Source organism: Drosophila bipectinata, chromosome 3R, assembly GCF_030179905.1.
Source record: "Drosophila bipectinata strain 14024-0381.07 chromosome 3R, DbipHiC1v2, whole genome shotgun sequence".
In the NCBI taxonomy this organism is placed as follows: domain Eukaryota; kingdom Metazoa; phylum Arthropoda; class Insecta; order Diptera; family Drosophilidae; genus Drosophila; species Drosophila bipectinata.
In genome coordinates, this window is record NC_091739.1 from 25,605,956 (window position 1) to 25,626,234 (window position 20,279).

At 40.8% G+C, this 20,279-nt stretch overlaps 5 protein-coding genes across 7 annotated transcripts; all 5 read left to right on the top strand.

Annotated features, from left to right (window-relative positions):
- On the top strand, positions 1 to 1,642 carry LOC138926615 (probable cytochrome P450 309a2). Its single transcript, XM_070281392.1, has 4 exons — positions 1 to 444; positions 509 to 632; positions 1,047 to 1,310; positions 1,400 to 1,642. Exons 1-4 carry the CDS (start codon positions 49 to 51, stop codon positions 1,561 to 1,563), a joined length of 948 nt encoding a protein of 315 aa, XP_070137493.1. The 5' UTR covers positions 1 to 48; the 3' UTR covers positions 1,564 to 1,642.
- A 312-nt stretch (positions 1,643 to 1,954) lies between these two features.
- Positions 1,955 to 5,910, top strand: LOC138926614 (probable cytochrome P450 309a1). Of its 2 annotated transcripts, XR_011443194.1 has the most exons (7): positions 1,955 to 2,154; positions 3,185 to 3,536; positions 3,589 to 4,008; positions 4,070 to 4,193; positions 4,260 to 4,523; positions 4,587 to 5,152; positions 5,207 to 5,910. XR_011443194.1 is itself a non-coding variant. In XM_070281391.1 (6 exons), exons 1-6 carry the CDS (start codon positions 1,955 to 1,957, stop codon positions 4,745 to 4,747), a joined length of 1,521 nt encoding a protein of 506 aa, XP_070137492.1. In that variant the 3' UTR covers positions 4,748 to 5,910. The 2 variants fall into 2 exon arrangements, 1 of the variants encoding a protein (XP_070137492.1); XM_070281391.1 differs by having other exon boundaries at positions 4,587 to 5,910.
- Positions 5,911 to 7,643: 1,733 nt separating this feature from the next.
- Positions 7,644 to 9,286, top strand: LOC138926626 (probable cytochrome P450 309a2). The gene is made up of 4 exons (XM_070281432.1): positions 7,644 to 8,087; positions 8,152 to 8,275; positions 8,690 to 8,953; positions 9,044 to 9,286. Exons 1-4 carry the CDS (start codon positions 7,692 to 7,694, stop codon positions 9,205 to 9,207), a joined length of 948 nt encoding a protein of 315 aa, XP_070137533.1. The 5' UTR covers positions 7,644 to 7,691; the 3' UTR covers positions 9,208 to 9,286.
- A 312-nt stretch (positions 9,287 to 9,598) lies between these two features.
- LOC138926625 (probable cytochrome P450 309a1) lies at positions 9,599 to 13,554 on the top strand. Of its 2 annotated transcripts, XR_011443208.1 has the most exons (7): positions 9,599 to 9,798; positions 10,829 to 11,180; positions 11,233 to 11,652; positions 11,714 to 11,837; positions 11,904 to 12,167; positions 12,231 to 12,796; positions 12,851 to 13,554. XR_011443208.1 is itself a non-coding variant. In XM_070281431.1 (6 exons), exons 1-6 carry the CDS (start codon positions 9,599 to 9,601, stop codon positions 12,389 to 12,391), a joined length of 1,521 nt encoding a protein of 506 aa, XP_070137532.1. In that variant the 3' UTR covers positions 12,392 to 13,554. The 2 variants fall into 2 exon arrangements, 1 of the variants encoding a protein (XP_070137532.1); XM_070281431.1 differs by having other exon boundaries at positions 12,231 to 13,554.
- An 899-nt stretch (positions 13,555 to 14,453) lies between these two features.
- On the top strand, positions 14,454 to 20,214 carry LOC138926477 (probable cytochrome P450 309a2). Its single transcript, XM_070280703.1, has 5 exons — positions 14,454 to 14,474; positions 18,570 to 18,991; positions 19,056 to 19,179; positions 19,614 to 19,858; positions 19,946 to 20,214. The coding sequence occupies exons 1-3, from the start codon at positions 14,454 to 14,456 to the stop codon at positions 19,162 to 19,164; spliced, it is 552 nt and encodes a 183-aa protein (XP_070136804.1). The 3' UTR covers positions 19,165 to 19,179; positions 19,614 to 19,858; positions 19,946 to 20,214.
- Positions 20,215 to 20,279: the final 65 nt, after the last annotated feature.

Consider the following 20,279-nt stretch of genomic DNA (forward strand, 5'->3'; position numbering starts at 1 on the left):
ATTCGTGTCTTTTTTTCGTAGCTCTGCTTTCGTTACACGGCTCATGTGATGGCTGACTTCATTTGGGGCATCGATGCTGGCACGTTTACCCGACCCGAGCAGCCAAACAAGATCCAATATATGGCTACCAGATGGACCAGCTACGCCTTCTATATGATTTCGTGGTTCATGGCCACCATAGTAGCTCCAGGGATTCGCCTGCTGTTGAAATTCCGCTTCTACCCCAAAGACACGGAAGAGTTTTTCTCGAACTTGACCAAGGAGTCAATAGAAATGCGCCTGAAAAGTGGTAAAAACTCCAGCCGAACGGATTATCTCTCCCATTTACTCCAACTTCGTGAGCAGAAACAGGCCACCCACGACGATCTGGTAGGTCACGCTCTGACGGTTCTGCTCGATGGTTACGACACTACCGGAACGGCCCTCCTTCATGCACTGTATTACGTATGTGGTTGCATTGACTTCCGATAGGAATTATTATACTTTTCATATTAAATACACTCTTTAGTTGGCGGAAAGTCCTGCAGCTCAACAAAAGCTGCGCACGGAAATCTTTTCTAGCTTGGATGAAGAAAAGAGCATCGATTTTGACAAACTTTGCGGCCTACCCTATTTAGAGCAAGTCGTCTATGGTCAGTTGTTTACCTAATTTATTATTTAAATTTATTTCAATTAAATTTGGTTGGCAAGAAGAGGAAAGCAAATTCAAAATGTATACAGTCTTTATTAAGAGGCCTAAAATAAAACGTTCTTTACAAAAGAACCTCAAATTGTAGTCCTCTATTCCATGCAAGATCCTGCAACACCCCTCGAGGTGATGTTCGATCTACAATGGTTTATAATGACTCATTTTGGTATTGCTTGTCTTCATATCTGAGCAATATTTCTTATTTGGTATGCTGCATCGTACCCATCACCCATCTGTGAAAATACATCCGATATTTTCAGTATATATGTAGTATGTATGTCAATAGAAACTCGGCTATGCCCGAAGTTAGCTTTCCTTTCTTGTTTTAAGTGACTATATATTTTATATTTATTACTAGAATCCCTTCGACTTAGCAGCTTGATACCACAATACACGAAAGTTTGCACAACTTCCACGGATATTAAGCTAAGCGAGCTCAAAAATATCCGAGTGGAGAAGGGCATTACGATCATGATACCCAATTATCAGTTCCATCATGACGAAAAATATTTTTCCGACCCCGAAGACTTTAGACCAGAACGATTTGATAACGGGGCTTATCAGGAGCTCATGCGAAAAGGAATATTCCTGCCCTTCAGTGATGGCCCCCGTGTTTGTATGGGTAAATAAATAAAGTATACTTTAAAGAGTATAATCGTTAATATGATAACCATATTTTTTCCGTTCTTTTTTTCCTTTAAACCTTTCTAGGGATTCGGCTGGCTCTATTGACATTAAAATCCGCACTGTTTTATATTATATGCAACTTTTATGTGGTGCGGAAAACAGAGCGATTGATCCCCAGGGGAGACTCAGGTTTCGGCGTTGTACTACAAGGGGACATCAATTTGGAATATCGACGAGTTTTCCGATGAGGACCATCAATAATGTTTTATATTATCATTACGATTCCTGATGAAATAAAAATATATACATATGTTTGGAAATAAATAATTCGCTATTTGAAATAAACAACATGAATGATAAGCCAGTCGAATGCATAGATTGCTTGGAAATCACAACCACAATACTTACCTCTCCAACAAACAACACCAGCAAGAAAATATAATCTTATCACATTCGAGAGTTGAACGAAAATTAAAAACTTATAAAACAGATTGTACTGGTGTAAGGTTAAGATTATTAAGAGAGAGGTGTACAATGTATTTTATTCTCTTGGGAGCTTTGATAGGCCTTACCAAACACACTTACTGGCAGTAGCTAACAGAACTCGGTGGGGGACTGATCGATCACTTTTGACCAACAATGTGGACTGCAGTGGCTGTGCTTTTGGCCTTCATTCATGTTTCCTTCGCCGTTGTCTATATATACTTGACCTGGTATCACAAGTATTGGGAAAAGCGGGGGGCTTTGACCGCTGAACCTTTAACTATTTTGGGAACTTATCCTGGAATCCTAGTCAACAAGAGTCGCAGTTTCATTCTAGACGTTCAGGATGTGTACGAGTAAGTGTCCATTTTTTTACTTCGTTTTGTCATCGAAAATTTAGTAAGAATCTGTAAAATATACATTAGTTTCGGTTTATAATCATTCAATAAATAAAAGCTGTTTATAAGTGCTCATATCTTTCCCGAAAGTTGGGTCAGATGATAAAATTTTATTAGGTATTATTTTTATACCCGGTAGTCCTAGATCACAAGGATTTTTTGCAGGCGAAACACCCGGGTATTTTTCGGTCCCTTAAGTAGACCATACCTGCCACCCATAAATATGGTCAATTAAGTAAAAGGGTAACTTTTAAAGATTAGCTGTTCTTCCTTGTTTAAGTTATTTTAAAGGTTTGAAAAGGTGAAATGGTGAGGATGGTCAAAAGTTTATTTATTTTTTATTATTTTTTTTATTTATTATTCTTTCATTATAAAACAACTTAAATTAATAGGTACCATTATACATGCAATGTTGAGCTCGTTTAGTAGGTGCTTGACTAGTAAATTTGAGTGGCCTGATCTTTTAAAGCATACCCTACTTTGTGCACCATCAGGTCCTTTTTCAAGTTCGCTCTGCGCTTGTACCATGGCCTCAGGTTTTTGGTTTGAATAATTCGAATATTTTCCAAATTAGATTTTGATGGAATGCCGAATAGCAGTCCATAATGCTATGAGGGAGCAATTACCGCTTTGTATATTAAAAGCTTGTTTCGTAGGGATAACTTGTTCCGACTATTAAGAAGCCGTCTTAGTTTCTTCAGCTTTGGCCTTTGTAATGGATACTATGTGTGTTCGGAAGTTTAGCCGATTGTTTAAATAAGCCCCGTGGTACTTGTAACCTGCTACATAGGGCAGTTTTTGGCTTAGAAGAAATACCTCAGGACAGGATTGGGGACGGAGGGCTTTGGACACAGCATTTGGAGGGATCTGTTTTTCTTTTTAAGAATCGAAAAGTTTGTAGAAGTACGTTCATAAATCAAACATGGTTGGATAGAACTCAAATCAAATGTATTTCCCTGAGATTCAGAGAAGATCTATGTTATTTCAGCAAGTACAAAGGCAAGTACCGCGCAGTAGGCACCTTCATTACCAGGCAACCTCAACTGTTGATTTTGGATCCAGCTTTGGCCCATGAGATCCTGGTGGATAAGTTCAGCCACTTCCGGGACACGATTACCAGCAGTTTCGTGGGCCACAATCCGGATGACAAGTACGTGAGAAGATCCCCGTTCTTCACCACTGGCGAGGAGTGGAAGCGGCTGCGCACCGAAAATGGGGCAGGACTAACGCCCAACCGACTGAGGATGGCCTACAAAATTTGGGAGCAGAGTGGTCGTAGGCTAGTCGAATACATTGAACGGGCTAGGCAGGAGAAGGGCGACGTTATCGAGACCAGAGATGTGAGTACAAAATAATCAAAAAAAAAATAAAGACAAGGTTTTTTATTATTAGCTGGCCTATCGCTTCACGGCCACTACCATGGCCGACTTCATCTGGGGCATTGACGCCAACTCACTAAGTGGAAAAGTCGGAGAGGAGGCAGTGTTTCAGAAAACCTCCACAGACTGGACAGCGAGTGCTTTCAGCTCTATAATGAAGTTCAACAAGTCCCTGGTGGCACCGTTCCTGCGCAATTTTTTAGGAATGCGATTCTTTCTCAAGACTACGGATGAGTTCTTCCTACAGCTGACCCAGGACGCAGTGAAGCTGCGGCAAAGTGGCAGCGGCGAAGGCCGCTCGGATTACCTGTCCCACTTGATTCAGTTACAGCAACGCGGCAATACCATCCACGACTCTGTGGGCCATGCTCTCACGGTCCACCTGGACGGATACGAAACATCCGGAGCAGTGCTCTATCACATGTTATATTCGGTCAGTTAATTTCATTATATGCGGATCAGTGTAACCATTAATAGCGTATTGCTCTTATCAGCTCAGCGAGAACATTGAAGAGCAGGAAAAGCTGCGCTCGGAAATTTTAGAAGCCCTGGCCCTCAATGAGAGTATCAGCTACGAGCAGATTAATTCTCTGCCCTATCTGGACCAGTGCTTCAATGGTAAATGGCTCGAATTAGGAAACCCGGACTGGATTCGGAATATTTGAGAAACTTCTTTTATTTCAGAGTCTCTGCGCCTTGTCACACCTATCGGCTTCTTCATGCGAATCTGCACCAAGGACGTTCAGATAGATTTGGGAAACGGGAACTCCATCAACTTGGAGCCTGGCATCAGCGTAATGGTGCCCGCTTATCAGTACCATCACGATGATGCCTTCTACCCGGCAGCAAGCGAGTTCCGCCCCGAGAGGTTTGCGGATGGGGCCGCAAGTGTTTTCAATAAGCGTGGAATGTTCTTGCCCTTTGGCGATGGTCCTCGTATTTGCTTGGGTATGTTTCTTTTAATTATTACATCAATAAATTGTGTAGGCCACTAACAATATAAAATCCTAGGTATGCGTGTTGGACAACTCACTGTTAAAACCGCCATACTAAACATAATCTCAAACTACCTGGTGGAGCAGACGAAAAAGGTGCCCCTGGGCGCGGATACGGGAATGGGAATATTCCTCAATGGCGACGTAGAGTTGAAATATACGAAACTGGGAAATTAAATTTCGTCTCATATTTTCGGGAGTCCTGTAGATATTGCTTTTGGAGGCAGGATGCTTTGGGGTTTTCACTTTTTATATATGTATGTATGTATTTTAGCGCAACTGTAATTTGTATTTGAGCTCGTATGTTTGTATGTATATTTGTACTCGTGTTGGCGAGTGCTTGGTGTTGCAAAAGCTCTGGACTTTTGGTGCAGCAGCGGCGAAATTTAATTTAGCGCAAACCGACCGCAGACCATCTGACACTCCCGCTTTCATCCGCCTACTTTTTGTTTCTATTCTTGGACTTATACACTCAAAAATGTTGTAATAATGTATAATATTTATAACATCCCTTAAATCTAACTTAAATTGCAAAAGTCTCAGAAACATACATATGTTGTTTAAGAACTCGTAGGAGTCCAAGTATTTAAATAAATAATGTGTATTTTATAATGGTCTACTGTATCACATTTTTAGGTTCATCGCTGATTCTTTAGAGTATGCACTTTCATATTGAGCGACCGCATGCAGCGGACGAAGGACGAACGATAAAAGACAACACCGATCCCGAGCCACAATGCCACCGCGTGTGCATGAGTATTGTGTTACAGGCACTGGCCCAGCTTTTCATTTTTTTCACCGTTATTTACATTGTTTTTTTTTCCTGCAGCTTTTTGTTTTGCAACAAGCCACAAAATTTCATTTGAGCTTGCAATATGGCGCATTTAAATTTTTCTTCCGCCCCGCCAGCGCCGCCTTGCTGCAAATGCATAAAGTTTGCTTGTCGAAGGGAAAAATATGTATTTCCCTGGGGATATGAAATTCGATGTTGCCCTCAATGGCGGCTCTGAACGTTTTATGTATTGGTCTAACCGAATTGCGAGCCAAAAATTAGAGCTGCTTACTGCCACCGCAAATATTTGGATTCAATTTGAATTTTGATACATTTGTCTGTGGCTTGGGAGCCAGGATCAAACAGTCGTAAAAAGTTAATGACTGGTGTAGGTAACGAAAAAGTAGAAATAAATAAGGGTGGCCTGGGGTGCGGAAAATACCTGGACGGATTTTCATTTCCCTTTACACTTGAAAAAATCTAAACAATATGGGTTGGCTTTATATTAATAGCATATAGTATGTATATAAAAAAAATATTATATAATAATAATGTACGTCAAATTAGCGTCGCTCAGTTAGCGTCGAAGTGGAACGGTGGAATTGGAACACAGCAACGAATATTTTGTTTTTCAATTATTTCCGTATTTAGCCACTAAATTTAATCAAATAAACAATAGAATTGTTAAGAATTGAATAAACTATTGTTTTTTCTTACTTTGAGCGGGTTCTTCACTCTTTAAGTAGCTTAAAAATGGGGTTGAAAAATTGCCCCTACACTGTATTGAGCATTATCTCAGAAATAAGAGGATGCGCCAATAAGCGCGATACACCAGCTTATAGCCCGTTCTTTTGAGAATATGCCCTGAAAATTTCATTAAAATCGTTCCCTACGTTTTGCAGCAAATCGACTAAAAGTGGACCAACCCGGCTAACAGCCCATACAAAAATGACCCCAAAAAATTGTTTTTAAAATTGTGAAGCTCCAAGAGGATGCGCCAATATGCACGGTAGTGGAGTCGATGTAGGACCTTTTCAAGTATATATGGACCAAAAATCATACAAATCGTTCCCACAGATTTTGAGAAAATCGAATTACAGTTTCCCATATAATTTGAACTAATAAGAGGAGCGCCAACCAGTGAACCGGAACCAGTCCGCAAAAAGTTCATTGAACTAGTTTAAAAATACTATATGGCTCTGTTAGACTTATTAAGTCCTTCACAGAGGATGCGCCATTATGCACGGTATACCGTTGAAAAGCTTATTTTATACAGAACATTAAAAGACAACTTTTATTTAAATCGCTCCCACAGATTTAAAGAAATCAAGTCCCGAAAATTTCAGACCCTGATTCACCAACACTGGCCATTAACAGCATCACATATTTCTGCGCTGCCTAACACGGCGCTAGCCGTTATGGAATTTGAATGCCCCCCTAGCTTTTTTTAAAGAGGATGCGCCATTATGCACGGTATACCACGAGAAAGCTAATTTTTAGCCCGTTCGAATGGTACCAGTGCCATTAAAATCCTTCCCACAGATTTTTAGAAATCAAGTCCCGAAATTTTCGGGACCTGGTTTGCCAATACTGGCCATTATCATTTTTCCGTGTTTGCACGCTGCACAACACGGCAGCCGCCATTATCTATGTTTGCCTTTTTTTAAAGAGGATGCGCCATTATGCACGGTATACCACGAGAAAGCTAATTTTTAGCCCGTTCGAATGGTACCAGTGCCATTAAAATCCTTCCCACAGATTTTTAGAAATCAAGTCCCGAAATTTTCGGGACCTGGTTTGCCAATACTGGCCATTATCATTTTCCCGGGTTTTGACGCTGCACAACACGGCAGCCGCCATTATCCGTCCAGAAAGGAAGGGAGTGTGCAAAGTTCCAAGTCGATAGCTTTAAAACTGAGTGACTAACTGATGTTTAGGGCACTTTGATCCAAAATAAAGTCCTATATAGAAAATAAACCAAACTAAGAAATTGTGTTTGAACATGATTATTGTTTCAAATAGACTCATTATTGTTTAAAAAGTTATTCAAAATGATTTTTTGAGTATTTACCAAAATGACAATTTAACAAGAAAGGACGCTATAAACTAGTTTCCCATCATTACAGCATTATAGGAATCTCCATGATATATGGCATGGCTATATCGACTCGGCAGTTGATGCTGATCAAGAATATATACATATACTTTATGGGGTCCTTCTCTATGTTACATACATTGCCACGACTACAATATCCCCTTGTACTCTAGGAGTACCGAGTATACAAATTCAACAAATTGAAAATTCGTGTCTTTTTTTCGTAGCTCTGCTTTCGTTACACGGCTCATGTGATGGCTGACTTCATTTGGGGCATCGATGCTGGCACGTTTACCCGACCCGAGCAGCCAAACAAGATCCAATATATGGCTACCAGATGGACCAGCTACGCCTTCTATATGATTTCGTGGTTCATGGCCACCATAGTAGCTCCAGGGATTCGCCTGCTGTTGAAATTCCGCTTCTACCCCAAAGACACGGAAGAGTTTTTCTCGAACTTGACCAAGGAGTCAATAGAAATGCGCCTGAAAAGTGGTAAAAACTCCAGCCGAACGGATTATCTCTCCCATTTACTCCAACTTCGTGAGCAGAAACAGGCCACCCACGACGATCTGGTAGGTCACGCTCTGACGGTTCTGCTCGATGGTTACGACACTACCGGAACGGCCCTCCTTCATGCACTGTATTACGTATGTGGTTGCATTGACTTCCGATAGGAATTATTATACTTTTCATATTAAATACACTCTTTAGTTGGCGGAAAGTCCTGCAGCTCAACAAAAGCTGCGCACGGAAATCTTTTCTAGCTTGGATGAAGAAAAGAGCATCGATTTTGACAAACTTTGCGGCCTACCCTATTTAGAGCAAGTCGTCTATGGTCAGTTGTTTACCTAATTTATTATTTAAATTTATTTCAATTAAATTTGGTTGGCAAGAAGAGGAAAGCAAATTCAAAATGTATACAGTCTTTATTAAGAGGCCTAAAATAAAACGTTCTTTACAAAAGAACCTCAAATTGTAGTCCTCTATTCCATGCAAGATCCTGCAACACCCCTCGAGGTGATGTTCGATCTACAATGGTTTATAATGACTCATTTTGGTATTGCTTGTCTTCATATCTGAGCAATATTTCTTATTTGGTATGCTGCATCGTACCCATCACCCATCTGTGAAAATACATCCGATATTTTCAGTATATATGTAGTATGTATGTCAATAGAAACTCGGCTATGCCCGAAGTTAGCTTTCCTTTCTTGTTTTAAGTGACTATATATTTTATATTTATTACTAGAATCCCTTCGACTTAGCAGCTTGATACCACAATACACGAAAGTTTGCACAACTTCCACGGATATTAAGCTAAGCGAGCTCAAAAATATCCGAGTGGAGAAGGGCATTACGATCATGATACCCAATTATCAGTTCCATCATGACGAAAAATATTTTTCCGACCCCGAAGACTTTAGACCAGAACGATTTGATAACGGGGCTTATCAGGAGCTCATGCGAAAAGGAATATTCCTGCCCTTCAGTGATGGCCCCCGTGTTTGTATGGGTAAATAAATAAAGTATACTTTAAAGAGTATAATCGTTAATATGATAACCATATTTTTTTCCGTTCTTTTTTTCCTTTAAACCTTTCTAGGGATTCGGCTGGCTCTATTGACATTAAAATCCGCACTGTTTTATATTATATGCAACTTTTATGTGGTGCGGAAAACAGAGCGATTGATCCCCAGGGGAGACTCAGGTTTCGGCGTTGTACTACAAGGGGACATCAATTTGGAATATCGACGAGTTTTCCGATGAGGACCATCAATAATGTTTTATATTATCATTACGATTCCTGATGAAATAAAAATATATACATATGTTTGGAAATAAATAATTCGCTATTTGAAATAAACAACATGAATGATAAGCCAGTCGAATGCATAGATTGCTTGGAAATCACAACCACAATACTTACCTCTCCAACAAACAACACCAGCAAGAAAATATAATCTTATCACATTCGAGAGTTGAACGAAAATTAAAAACTTATAAAACAGATTGTACTGGTGTAAGGTTAAGATTATTAAGAGAGAGGTGTACAATGTATTTTATTCTCTTGGGAGCTTTGATAGGCCTTACCAAACACACTTACTGGCAGTAGCTAACAGAACTCGGTGGGGGACTGATCGATCACTTTTGACCAACAATGTGGACTGCAGTGGCTGTGCTTTTGGCCTTCATTCATGTTTCCTTCGCCGTTGTCTATATATACTTGACCTGGTATCACAAGTATTGGGAAAAGCGGGGGGCTTTGACCGCTGAACCTTTAACTATTTTGGGAACTTATCCTGGAATCCTAGTCAACAAGAGTCGCAGTTTCATTCTAGACGTTCAGGATGTGTACGAGTAAGTGTCCATTTTTTTACTTCGTTTTGTCATCGAAAATTTAGTAAGAATCTGTAAAATATACATTAGTTTCGGTTTATAATCATTCAATAAATAAAAGCTGTTTATAAGTGCTCATATCTTTCCCGAAAGTTGGGTCAGATGATAAAATTTTATTAGGTATTATTTTTATACCCGGTAGTCCTAGATCACAAGGATTTTTTGCAGGCGAAACACCCGGGTATTTTTCGGTCCCTTAAGTAGACCATACCTGCCACCCATAAATATGGTCAATTAAGTAAAAGGGTAACTTTTAAAGATTAGCTGTTCTTCCTTGTTTAAGTTATTTTAAAGGTTTGAAAAGGTGAAATGGTGAGGATGGTCAAAAGTTTATTTATTTTTTATTATTTTTTTTATTTATTATTCTTTCATTATAAAACAACTTAAATTAATAGGTACCATTATACATGCAATGTTGAGCTCGTTTAGTAGGTGCTTGACTAGTAAATTTGAGTGGCCTGATCTTTTAAAGCATACCCTACTTTGTGCACCATCAGGTCCTTTTTCAAGTTCGCTCTGCGCTTGTACCATGGCCTCAGGTTTTTGGTTTGAATAATTCGAATATTTTCCAAATTAGATTTTGATGGAATGCCGAATAGCAGTCCATAATGCTATGAGGGAGCAATTACCGCTTTGTATATTAAAAGCTTGTTTCGTAGGGATAACTTGTTCCGACTATTAAGAAGCCGTCTTAGTTTCTTCAGCTTTGGCCTTTGTAATGGATACTATGTGTGTTCGGAAGTTTAGCCGATTGTTTAAATAAGCCCCGTGGTACTTGTAACCTGCTACATAGGGCAGTTTTTGGCTTAGAAGAAATACCTCAGGACAGGATTGGGGACGGAGGGCTTTGGACACAGCATTTGGAGGGATCTGTTTTTCTTTTTAAGAATCGAAAAGTTTGTAGAAGTACGTTCATAAATCAAACATGGTTGGATAGAACTCAAATCAAATGTATTTCCCTGAGATTCAGAGAAGATCTATGTTATTTCAGCAAGTACAAAGGCAAGTACCGCGCAGTAGGCACCTTCATTACCAGGCAACCTCAACTGTTGATTTTGGATCCAGCTTTGGCCCATGAGATCCTGGTGGATAAGTTCAGCCACTTCCGGGACACGATTACCAGCAGTTTCGTGGGCCACAATCCGGATGACAAGTACGTGAGAAGATCCCCGTTCTTCACCACTGGCGAGGAGTGGAAGCGGCTGCGCACCGAAAATGGGGCAGGACTAACGCCCAACCGACTGAGGATGGCCTACAAAATTTGGGAGCAGAGTGGTCGTAGGCTAGTCGAATACATTGAACGGGCTAGGCAGGAGAAGGGCGACGTTATCGAGACCAGAGATGTGAGTACAAAATAATCAAAAAAAAAATAAAGACAAGGTTTTTTATTATTAGCTGGCCTATCGCTTCACGGCCACTACCATGGCCGACTTCATCTGGGGCATTGACGCCAACTCACTAAGTGGAAAAGTCGGAGAGGAGGCAGTGTTTCAGAAAACCTCCACAGACTGGACAGCGAGTGCTTTCAGCTCTATAATGAAGTTCAACAAGTCCCTGGTGGCACCGTTCCTGCGCAATTTTTTAGGAATGCGATTCTTTCTCAAGACTACGGATGAGTTCTTCCTACAGCTGACCCAGGACGCAGTGAAGCTGCGGCAAAGTGGCAGCGGCGAAGGCCGCTCGGATTACCTGTCCCACTTGATTCAGTTACAGCAACGCGGCAATACCATCCACGACTCTGTGGGCCATGCTCTCACGGTCCACCTGGACGGATACGAAACATCCGGAGCAGTGCTCTATCACATGTTATATTCGGTCAGTTAATTTCATTATATGCGGATCAGTGTAACCATTAATAGCGTATTGCTCTTATCAGCTCAGCGAGAACATTGAAGAGCAGGAAAAGCTGCGCTCGGAAATTTTAGAAGCCCTGGCCCTCAATGAGAGTATCAGCTACGAGCAGATTAATTCTCTGCCCTATCTGGACCAGTGCTTCAATGGTAAATGGCTCGAATTAGGAAACCCGGACTGGATTCGGAATATTTGAGAAACTTCTTTTATTTCAGAGTCTCTGCGCCTTGTCACACCTATCGGCTTCTTCATGCGAATCTGCACCAAGGACGTTCAGATAGATTTGGGAAACGGGAACTCCATCAACTTGGAGCCTGGCATCAGCGTAATGGTGCCCGCTTATCAGTACCATCACGATGATGCCTTCTACCCGGCAGCAAGCGAGTTCCGCCCCGAGAGGTTTGCGGATGGGGCCGCAAGTGTTTTCAATAAGCGTGGAATGTTCTTGCCCTTTGGCGATGGTCCTCGTATTTGCTTGGGTATGTTTCTTTTAATTATTACATCAATAAATTGTGTAGGCCACTAACAATATAAAATCCTAGGTATGCGTGTTGGACAACTCACTGTTAAAACCGCCATACTAAACATAATCTCAAACTACCTGGTGGAGCAGACGAAAAAGGTGCCCCTGGGCGCGGATACGGGAATGGGAATATTCCTCAATGGCGACGTAGAGTTGAAATATACGAAACTGGGAAATTAAATTTCGTCTCATATTTTCGGGAGTCCTGTAGATATTGCTTTTGGAGGCAGGATGCTTTGGGGTTTTCACTTTTTATATATGTATGTATGTATTTTAGCGCAACTGTAATTTGTATTTGAGCTCGTATGTTTGTATGTATATTTGTACTCGTGTTGGCGAGTGCTTGGTGTTGCAAAAGCTCTGGACTTTTGGTGCAGCAGCGGCGAAATTTAATTTAGCGCAAACCGACCGCAGACCATCTGACACTCCCGCTTTCATCCGCCTACTTTTTGTTTCTATTCTTGGACTTATACACTAAAAAATGTTGTAATAATGTATAATATTTATAACATCCCTTAAATCTAACTTAAATTGCAAAAGTCTCAGAAACATACATATGTTGTTTAAGAACTCGTAGGAGTCCAAGTATTTAAATAAATAATGTGTATTTTATAATGGTCTACTGTATCACATTTTTAGGTTCATCGCTGATTCTTTAGAGTATGCACTTTCATATTGAGCGACCGCATGCAGCGGACGAAGGACGAACGATAAAAGACAACACCGATCCCGAGCCACAATGCCACCGCGTGTGCATGAGTATTGTGTTACAGGCACTGGCCCAGCTTTTCATTTTTTTCACCGTTATTTACATTGTTTTTTTTTCCTGCAGCTTTTTGTTTTGCAACAAGCCACAAAATTTCATTTGAGCTTGCAATATGGCGCATTTAAATTTTTCTTCCGCCCCGCCAGCGCCGCCTTGCTGCAAATGCATAAAGTTTGCTTGTCGAAGGGAAAAATATGTATTTCCCTGGGGATATGAAATTCGATGTTGCCCTCAATGGCGGCTCTGAACGTTTTATGTATTGGTCTAACCGAATTGCGAGCCAAAAATTAGAGCTGCTTACTGCCACCGCAAATATTTGGATTCAATTTGAATTTTGATACATTTGTCTGTGGCTTGGGAGCCAGGATCAAACAGTCGTAAAAAGTTAATGACTGGTGTAGGTAACGAAAAAGTAGAAATAAATAAGGGTGGCCTGGGGTGCGGAAAATACCTGGACGGATTTTCATTTCCCTTTACACTTGAAAAAATCTAAACAATATGGGTTGGCTTTATATTAATAGCATATAGTATGTATATAAAAAAAATATTATATAATAATAATGTACGTCAAATTAGCGTCGCTCAGTTAAGGGGCCCATCCACAGGCGAGCATGTTCGTCGAACATGCTACTTGAATGTTCGCCTACTTGAATTTCATTTTCCCACTAACTAGAGCGAACATTCGTGCGAACATCATTTTTCGATAAATTTTGAAACTATCAACATGTCATTATTACGCAATTGCTTGTTTTTATATGCATCACTTTTGGCGTGCAATAGCGCAGGCTCATTTTTTAGGCTATCAATAAAATCTAGCAGGAAAGTTTTGTTCATTTTGCGCTACCAAAACGTTTTTCCAACTGACGTTCGTGCCAACATTGCCATCCATTTACGAACATGTTGTTGCCAACATTGTCAAAATAGAACGATTTCAATTCCATTCGAACATTTTGACGAACACAAAATTTGACAACGAACACTACCATCCACAGGAAAAATTTCGTCGAGCACAACATGTTCGTCGAACATGCTCGCCTGTGGATGGGCCCCTTTAGCGTCGAAGTGGAACGGTGGAATTGGAACACAGCAACGAATATTTTGTTTTTCAATTATTTCCGTATTTAGCCACTAAATTTAATCAAATAAACAATAGAATTGTTAAGAATTGAATAAACTATTGTTTTTTCTTACTTTGAGCGGGTTCTTCACTCTTTAAGTAGCTTAAAAATGGGGTTGAAAAATTGCCCCTACACTGTATTGAGCATTATCTCAGAAATAAGAGGATGCGCCAATAAGCGCGATACACCAGCTTATAGCCCGTTCTTTTGAGAATATGCCCTGAAAATTTCATTAAAATCGTTCCCTACGTTTTGCAGCAAATCGACTAAAAGTGGACCAACCCGGCTAACAGCCCATACAAAAATGACCCCAAAAAATTGTTTTTAAAATTGTGAAGCTCCAAGAGGATGCGCCAATATGCACGGTAGTGGAGTCGATGTAGGACCTTTTCAAGTATATATGGACCAAAAATCATACAAATCGTTCCCACAGATTTTGAGAAAATCGAATTACAGTTTCCCATATAATTTGAACTAATAAGAGGAGCGCCAACCAGTGAACCGGAACCAGTCCGCAAAAAGTTCATTGAACTAGTTTAAAAATACTATATGGCTCTGTTAGACTTATTAAGTCCTTCACAGAGGATGCGCCATTATGCACGGTATACCGTTGAAAAGCTTATTTTATACAGAACATTAAAAGACAACTTTTATTTAAATCGCTCCCACAGATTTAAAGAAATCAAGTCCCGAAAATTTCAGACCCTGATTCACCAACACTGGCCATTAACAGCATCACATATTTCTGCGCTGCCTAACACGGCGCTAGCCGTTATGGAATTTGAATGCCCCCCTAGCTTTTTTTAAAGAGGATGCGCCATTATGCACGGTATACCACGAGAAAGCTAATTTTTAGCCCGTTCGAATGGTACCAGTGCCATTAAAATCCTTCCCACAGATTTTTAGAAATCAAGTCCCGAAATTTTCGGGACCTGGTTTGCCAATACTGGCCATTATCATTTTTCCGTGTTTGCACGCTGCACAACACGGCAGCCGCCATTATCTATGTTTGCCTTTTTTTAAAGAGGATGCGCCATTATGCACGGTATACCACGAGAAAGCTAATTTTTAGCCCGTTCGAATGGTACCAGTGCCATTAAAATCCTTCCCACAGATTTTAGAAATCAAGTCCCGAAATTTTCGGGACCTGGTTTGCCAATACTGGCCATTATCATTTTTCCGTGTTTGCACGCTGCACAACACGGCAGCCGCCATTATCTATGTTTGCCTTTTTTTAAAGAGGATGCGCCATTATGCACGGTATACCACGAGAAAGCTAATTTTTAGCCCGTTCGAATGGTACCAGTGCCATTAAAATCCTTCCCACAGATTTTTAGAAATCAAGTCCCGAAATTTTCGGGACCTGGTTTGCCAATACTGGCCATTATCATTTTTCCGTGTTTGCACGCTGCACAACACGGCAGCCGCCATTATCTATGTTTGCCTTTTTTTAAAGAGGATGCGCCATTATGCACGGTATACCACGAGAAAGCTAATTTTTAGCCCGTTCGAATGGTACCAGTGCCATTAAAATCCTTCCCACAGATTTTTAGAAATCAAGTCCCGAAATTTTCGGGACCTGGTTTGCCAATACTGGCCATTATCATTTTTCCGTGTGCGCGCTGCACAACACGGCAGCCGCCATTATCTATGTTTGCCTTTTTTTAAAGAGGATGCGCCATTATGCACGGTATACCACGAGAAAGCTAATTTTTAGCCCGTTCGAATGGTACCAGTGCCATTAAAATCCTTCCCACAGATTTTTAGAAATCAAGTCCCGAAATTTTCGGGACCTGGTTTGCCAATACTGGCCATTATCATTTTTCCGTGTTTGCACGCTGCACAACACGGCAGCCGCCATTATCTATGTTTGCCTTTTTTTAAAGAGGATGCGCCATTATGCACGGTATACCACGAGAAAGCTAATTTTTAGCCCGTTCGAATGGTACCAGTGCCATTAAAATCCTTCCCACAGATTTTTAGAAATCAAGTCCCGAAATTTTCGGGACCTGGTTTGCCAATACTGGCCATTATCATTTTCCCGGGTTTTGACGCTGCACAACACGGCAGCCGCCATTATCTATGTTTGCCTTTTTTTAAAGAGGATGCGCCATTATGCACGGTATACCACGAGAAAGCTAATTTTTAGCCCGTTCGAATGGTACCAGTGCCATTAAAATCCTTCCCACAGATTTTTAGAAATCAAGTCCCGAAATTTTCGGGACCTGGTTTGCCAATACTGGCCATTATCATTTTCCCGGGTTTTGACGCTGCACAACACGGCAGCCGCCATTATCTATGTTTGCCTTTTTTAAAGAGGATGCGCCATTATGCACGGTATACCACGAGAAAGCTAATTTTTAGCCCGTTCGAATGGTACCAGTGCCATTAAAATCCTTCCCACAGATTTTTAGAAATCAAGTCCCGAAATTTTCGGGACCTGGTTTGCCAATACTGGCCATTATCATTTTCCCGGGTTTTGACGCTGCACAACACGGCAGCCGCCATTATCTATGTTTGCCTTTTTTAAAGAGGATGCGCCATTATGCACGGTATACCACGAGAAAGCTAATTTTTAGCCCGTTCGAATGGTACCAGTGCCATTAAAATCCTTCCCACAGATTTTTAGAAATCAAGTCCCGAAATTTTCGGGACCTGGTTTGCCAATACTGGCCATTATCATTTTTCCGTGTTTGCACGCTGCACAACACGGCAGCCGCCATTATCTATGTTTGCCTTTTTTACAAGAGTATGCTCCATTATGCACGGTATACCACGAGAAAGCTAATTTTTAGCCCGTTCTGAATGGTACCAGTGCCATTAAAATCCTTCCCACAGATTTTTAGAAATCAAGTCCCGAAATTTCTGGACCTGGTTTGCCAATACTGGCCATTATCATTTTCCCGGGTTTTGACGCTGCACAACACGGCAGCCGCCATTATCTATGTTTGCCTTTTTTAAAGAGGATGCGCCATTATGCACGGTATACCACGAGAAAGCTAATTTTTAGCCCGTTCTGAATGGTACCAGTGCCATTAAAATCCTTCCCACAGATTTTTAGAAATCAAGTCCCGAAATTTTCGGGACCTGGTTTGCCAATACTGGCCATTATCATTTTCCCGGGTTTTGACGCTGCACAACACGGCAGCCGCCATTATCTATGTTTGCCTTTTTTAAAGAAGATGCGCCATTATGCACGGTATACCACGAGAAAGCTAATTTTAGCCCGTTCGAATGGTACCAGTGCCATTAAAATCCTTCCCACAGATTTTTAGAAATCAAGTCCCGAAATTTTCGGGACCTGGTTTTCCAATACTGGCCATTATCATTTTCCCGTGTTTGGACGCTGCACAACACGGCAGCCGCCATTATCTATGTTTGCCTTTTTTAAAGAGGATGCGCCATTATGCACGGTATACCACGAGAAAGCTAATTTTTAGCCCGTTCTGAATGGTACCAGTGCCATTAAAATCCTTCCCACAGATTTTTAGAAATCAAGTCCCGAAATTTTCGGGACCTGGTTTGCCAATACTGGCTATTATCATTTTTCCGTGTTTGCACGCTGCACAACACGGCAGCCGCCATTATCTATGTTTGCCTTTTTAAAGAGGATGCGCCATTATGCACGGTATACCACGAGAAAGCTAATTTTTAGCCCGTTCGAATGGTACCAGTGCCATTAAAATCCTTCCCACAGATTTTTAGAAATCAAGTCCCGAAATTTTCGGGACCTGGTTTGCCAATACTGGCCATTATCATTTTTCCGTGTTTGCACGCTGCACAACACGGCAGCCGCCATTATCTATGTTTGCCTTTTTTAAAGAGGATGCGCCATTATGCACGGTATACCACGAGAAAGCTAATTTTTAGCCCGTTCGAATGGTACCAGTGCCATTAAAATCCTTCCCACAGATTTTTAGAAATCAAGTCCCGAAATTTTCGGGACCTGGTTTGCCAATACTGGCCATTATCATTTTCCCGGGTTTTGACGCTGCACAACACGGCAGCCGCCATTATCCGTCCAGAAAGGAAGGGAGTGTGCAAAGTTCCAAGTCGATAGCTTTAAAACTGAGTGACTAACTGATGTTTAGGGCACTTTGATCCAAAATAAAGTCCTATATAGAAAATAAACCAAACTAAGAAATTGTGTTTGAACAGGATTAGTGTTGCGAATAGACGCATTATTGTTTAAAAAGTTATGCAAAATGATTTTTGAGTATTTACCAAAATGACAATTTAACAAGAAAGGACGCTATAAACTAGTTTCCCATCATTACAGCATTATAGGAATCTCCATGATATATGGCATGGCTATATCGACTCGGCAGTTGATGCTGATCAAGAATATATACATATACTTTATGGGGTCCTTCTCTATGTTACATACATTGCCACGACTACAATATCCCCTTGTACTCTAGGAGTACCGAGTATACAAATTCAACAAATTGAAAATTCGTGTCTTTTTTCGTAGCTCTGCTTTCGTTACACGGCTCATGTGATGGCTGACTTCATTTGGGGCATCGATGCTGGCACGTTTACCCGACCCGAGCAGCCAAACAAGATCCAATATATGGCTACCAGATGGACCAGCTACGCCTTCTATATGATTTCGTGGTTCATGGCCACCATAGTAGCTCCAGGGATTCGCCTGCTGTTGAAATTCCGCTTCTACCCCAAAGGCACGGCAGGGTTGGTCTCGAACTTCACCCAGCACCCAACCGAACCGCGCCTGCAAAGTCGTAAAAACTCCAGCCGAACGCATTATCTCTCCCATTTACTCCAACTTCGTGAGCAGAAACAGGCCACCCACGACGATCTGGTAGGTCACGCTCTGACGGTTCTGCTCGATGGTTACGACACTACCGGAACGGCCTCCTTCATGCACTGTATTACGTATGTGGTTGCATTGACTTCCGATAGGAATTATTATACTTTTCATATTAAATACACTCTTTAGTTGGCGGAAAGTCCTGCAGCTCAACAAAAGCTGCGCACGGAAATCTTTTCTAGCTTGGATGAAGAAAAGAGCATCGATTTTGACAAACTTTGCGGCCTACCCTATTTAGAGCAAGTCGTCTATGGTCAGTTGTTTACCTAATTTATTATTTAAATTTATTTCAATTAAATTTGGTTGGCAAGAAGAGGAAAGCAAATTCAAAATGTATACAGTCTTTATTAAGAGGCCTAAAATAAAACGTTCTTTACAAAAGAACCTCAAATTGTAGTCCTCTATTCCATGCAAGATCCTGCAACACCCTCGAGGTGATGTTCTGATCTACAATGGTTTATAATGACTCATTTTGGTATTGCTTGTCTTCATATCTGAGCAATATTTCTTATTTGGTATGCTGCATCGTACCCATCACTCCATCTGTGAAAATACATCCGATATTTTCAGTATATATGTAGTATGTATGTCAATAGAAACTCGGCTATGCCCGAGTTAGCTTTCCTTTCTTGTTTTAAGTGACTATATATTTTATATTTATTACTAGAATCCCTTCTGACTTAGCAGCTTGATACCACAATACACGAAAGTTTGCACAACTTCCACGGATATTAAGCTAAGCGAGCTCAAAAATATCCGAGTGGAGAAGGGCATTACGATCATGATACCCAATTATCAGTTCCATCATGACGAAAAATATTTTTCCGACCCCGAAGACTTTAGACCAGAACGATTTGATAACGGGGCTTATCAGGAGCTCATGCGAAAAGGAATATTCCTGCCCTTCAGTGATGGCCCCTGTGTTTGTATGGGTAAATAAATAAAGTATACTTTAAAGAGTATAATCGTTAATATGATAACCATATTTTTTCCGTTCTTTTTTCCTTTAAACCTTCTAGGGATTCGGCTGGCTCTATTGGCATTAAAATCCGCACTGTTTTATATTATATGCAACTTTTATGTGGTGCGGAAAACAGAGCGATTGATCCCCAGGGAGACTCAGGTTTCGGCGTTGTACTACAAGGGGACATCAATTTGGAATATCGACGAGTTTTCCGATGAGGACCATCAATAATGTTTTATATTATCATTACGATTCCTGATGAAATAAAAATATATACATATGTTTGGAAATAAATAATTCGCTATTTGAAATAAACAACATGAATGATAAGCCAGTCGAATGCATAGATTGCTTGGAAATCACAACCACAATACTTACCTCTCCAACAA

Coding starts and splice junctions, on each gene's coding strand:
- LOC138926615 (XM_070281392.1), top strand. CDS start 49: ATGGCTGACTTCATTTGGGGCATCGATGCTGGCACGTTTACCCGACCC. Junction 633..1,046: donor TTTAGAGCAAGTCGTCTATG/GTCAGTTGTTTA, acceptor ATTTATTACTAG/AATCCCTTCGACTTAGCAGC. Junction 1,311..1,399: donor TGGCCCCCGTGTTTGTATGG/GTAAATAAATAA, acceptor AAACCTTTCTAG/GGATTCGGCTGGCTCTATTG.
- LOC138926625 (XM_070281431.1), top strand. CDS start 9,599: ATGTGGACTGCAGTGGCTGTGCTTTTGGCCTTCATTCATGTTTCCTTC. Junction 9,799..10,828: donor GACGTTCAGGATGTGTACGA/GTAAGTGTCCAT, acceptor ATGTTATTTCAG/CAAGTACAAAGGCAAGTACC. Junction 11,653..11,713: donor TCTATCACATGTTATATTCG/GTCAGTTAATTT, acceptor TGCTCTTATCAG/CTCAGCGAGAACATTGAAGA.
- LOC138926477 (XM_070280703.1), top strand. CDS start 14,454: ATGCACGGTAGTGGAGTCGAT. Junction 14,475..18,569: donor TGCACGGTAGTGGAGTCGAT/GTAGGACCTTTT, acceptor CTTTTTTCGTAG/CTCTGCTTTCGTTACACGGC. Junction 18,992..19,055: donor TCCTTCATGCACTGTATTAC/GTATGTGGTTGC, acceptor TACACTCTTTAG/TTGGCGGAAAGTCCTGCAGC.
- LOC138926626 (XM_070281432.1), top strand. CDS start 7,692: ATGGCTGACTTCATTTGGGGCATCGATGCTGGCACGTTTACCCGACCC. Junction 8,276..8,689: donor TTTAGAGCAAGTCGTCTATG/GTCAGTTGTTTA, acceptor ATTTATTACTAG/AATCCCTTCGACTTAGCAGC. Junction 8,954..9,043: donor TGGCCCCCGTGTTTGTATGG/GTAAATAAATAA, acceptor AAACCTTTCTAG/GGATTCGGCTGGCTCTATTG.
- LOC138926614 (XM_070281391.1), top strand. CDS start 1,955: ATGTGGACTGCAGTGGCTGTGCTTTTGGCCTTCATTCATGTTTCCTTC. Junction 2,155..3,184: donor GACGTTCAGGATGTGTACGA/GTAAGTGTCCAT, acceptor ATGTTATTTCAG/CAAGTACAAAGGCAAGTACC. Junction 4,524..4,586: donor TGGTCCTCGTATTTGCTTGG/GTATGTTTCTTT, acceptor ATAAAATCCTAG/GTATGCGTGTTGGACAACTC.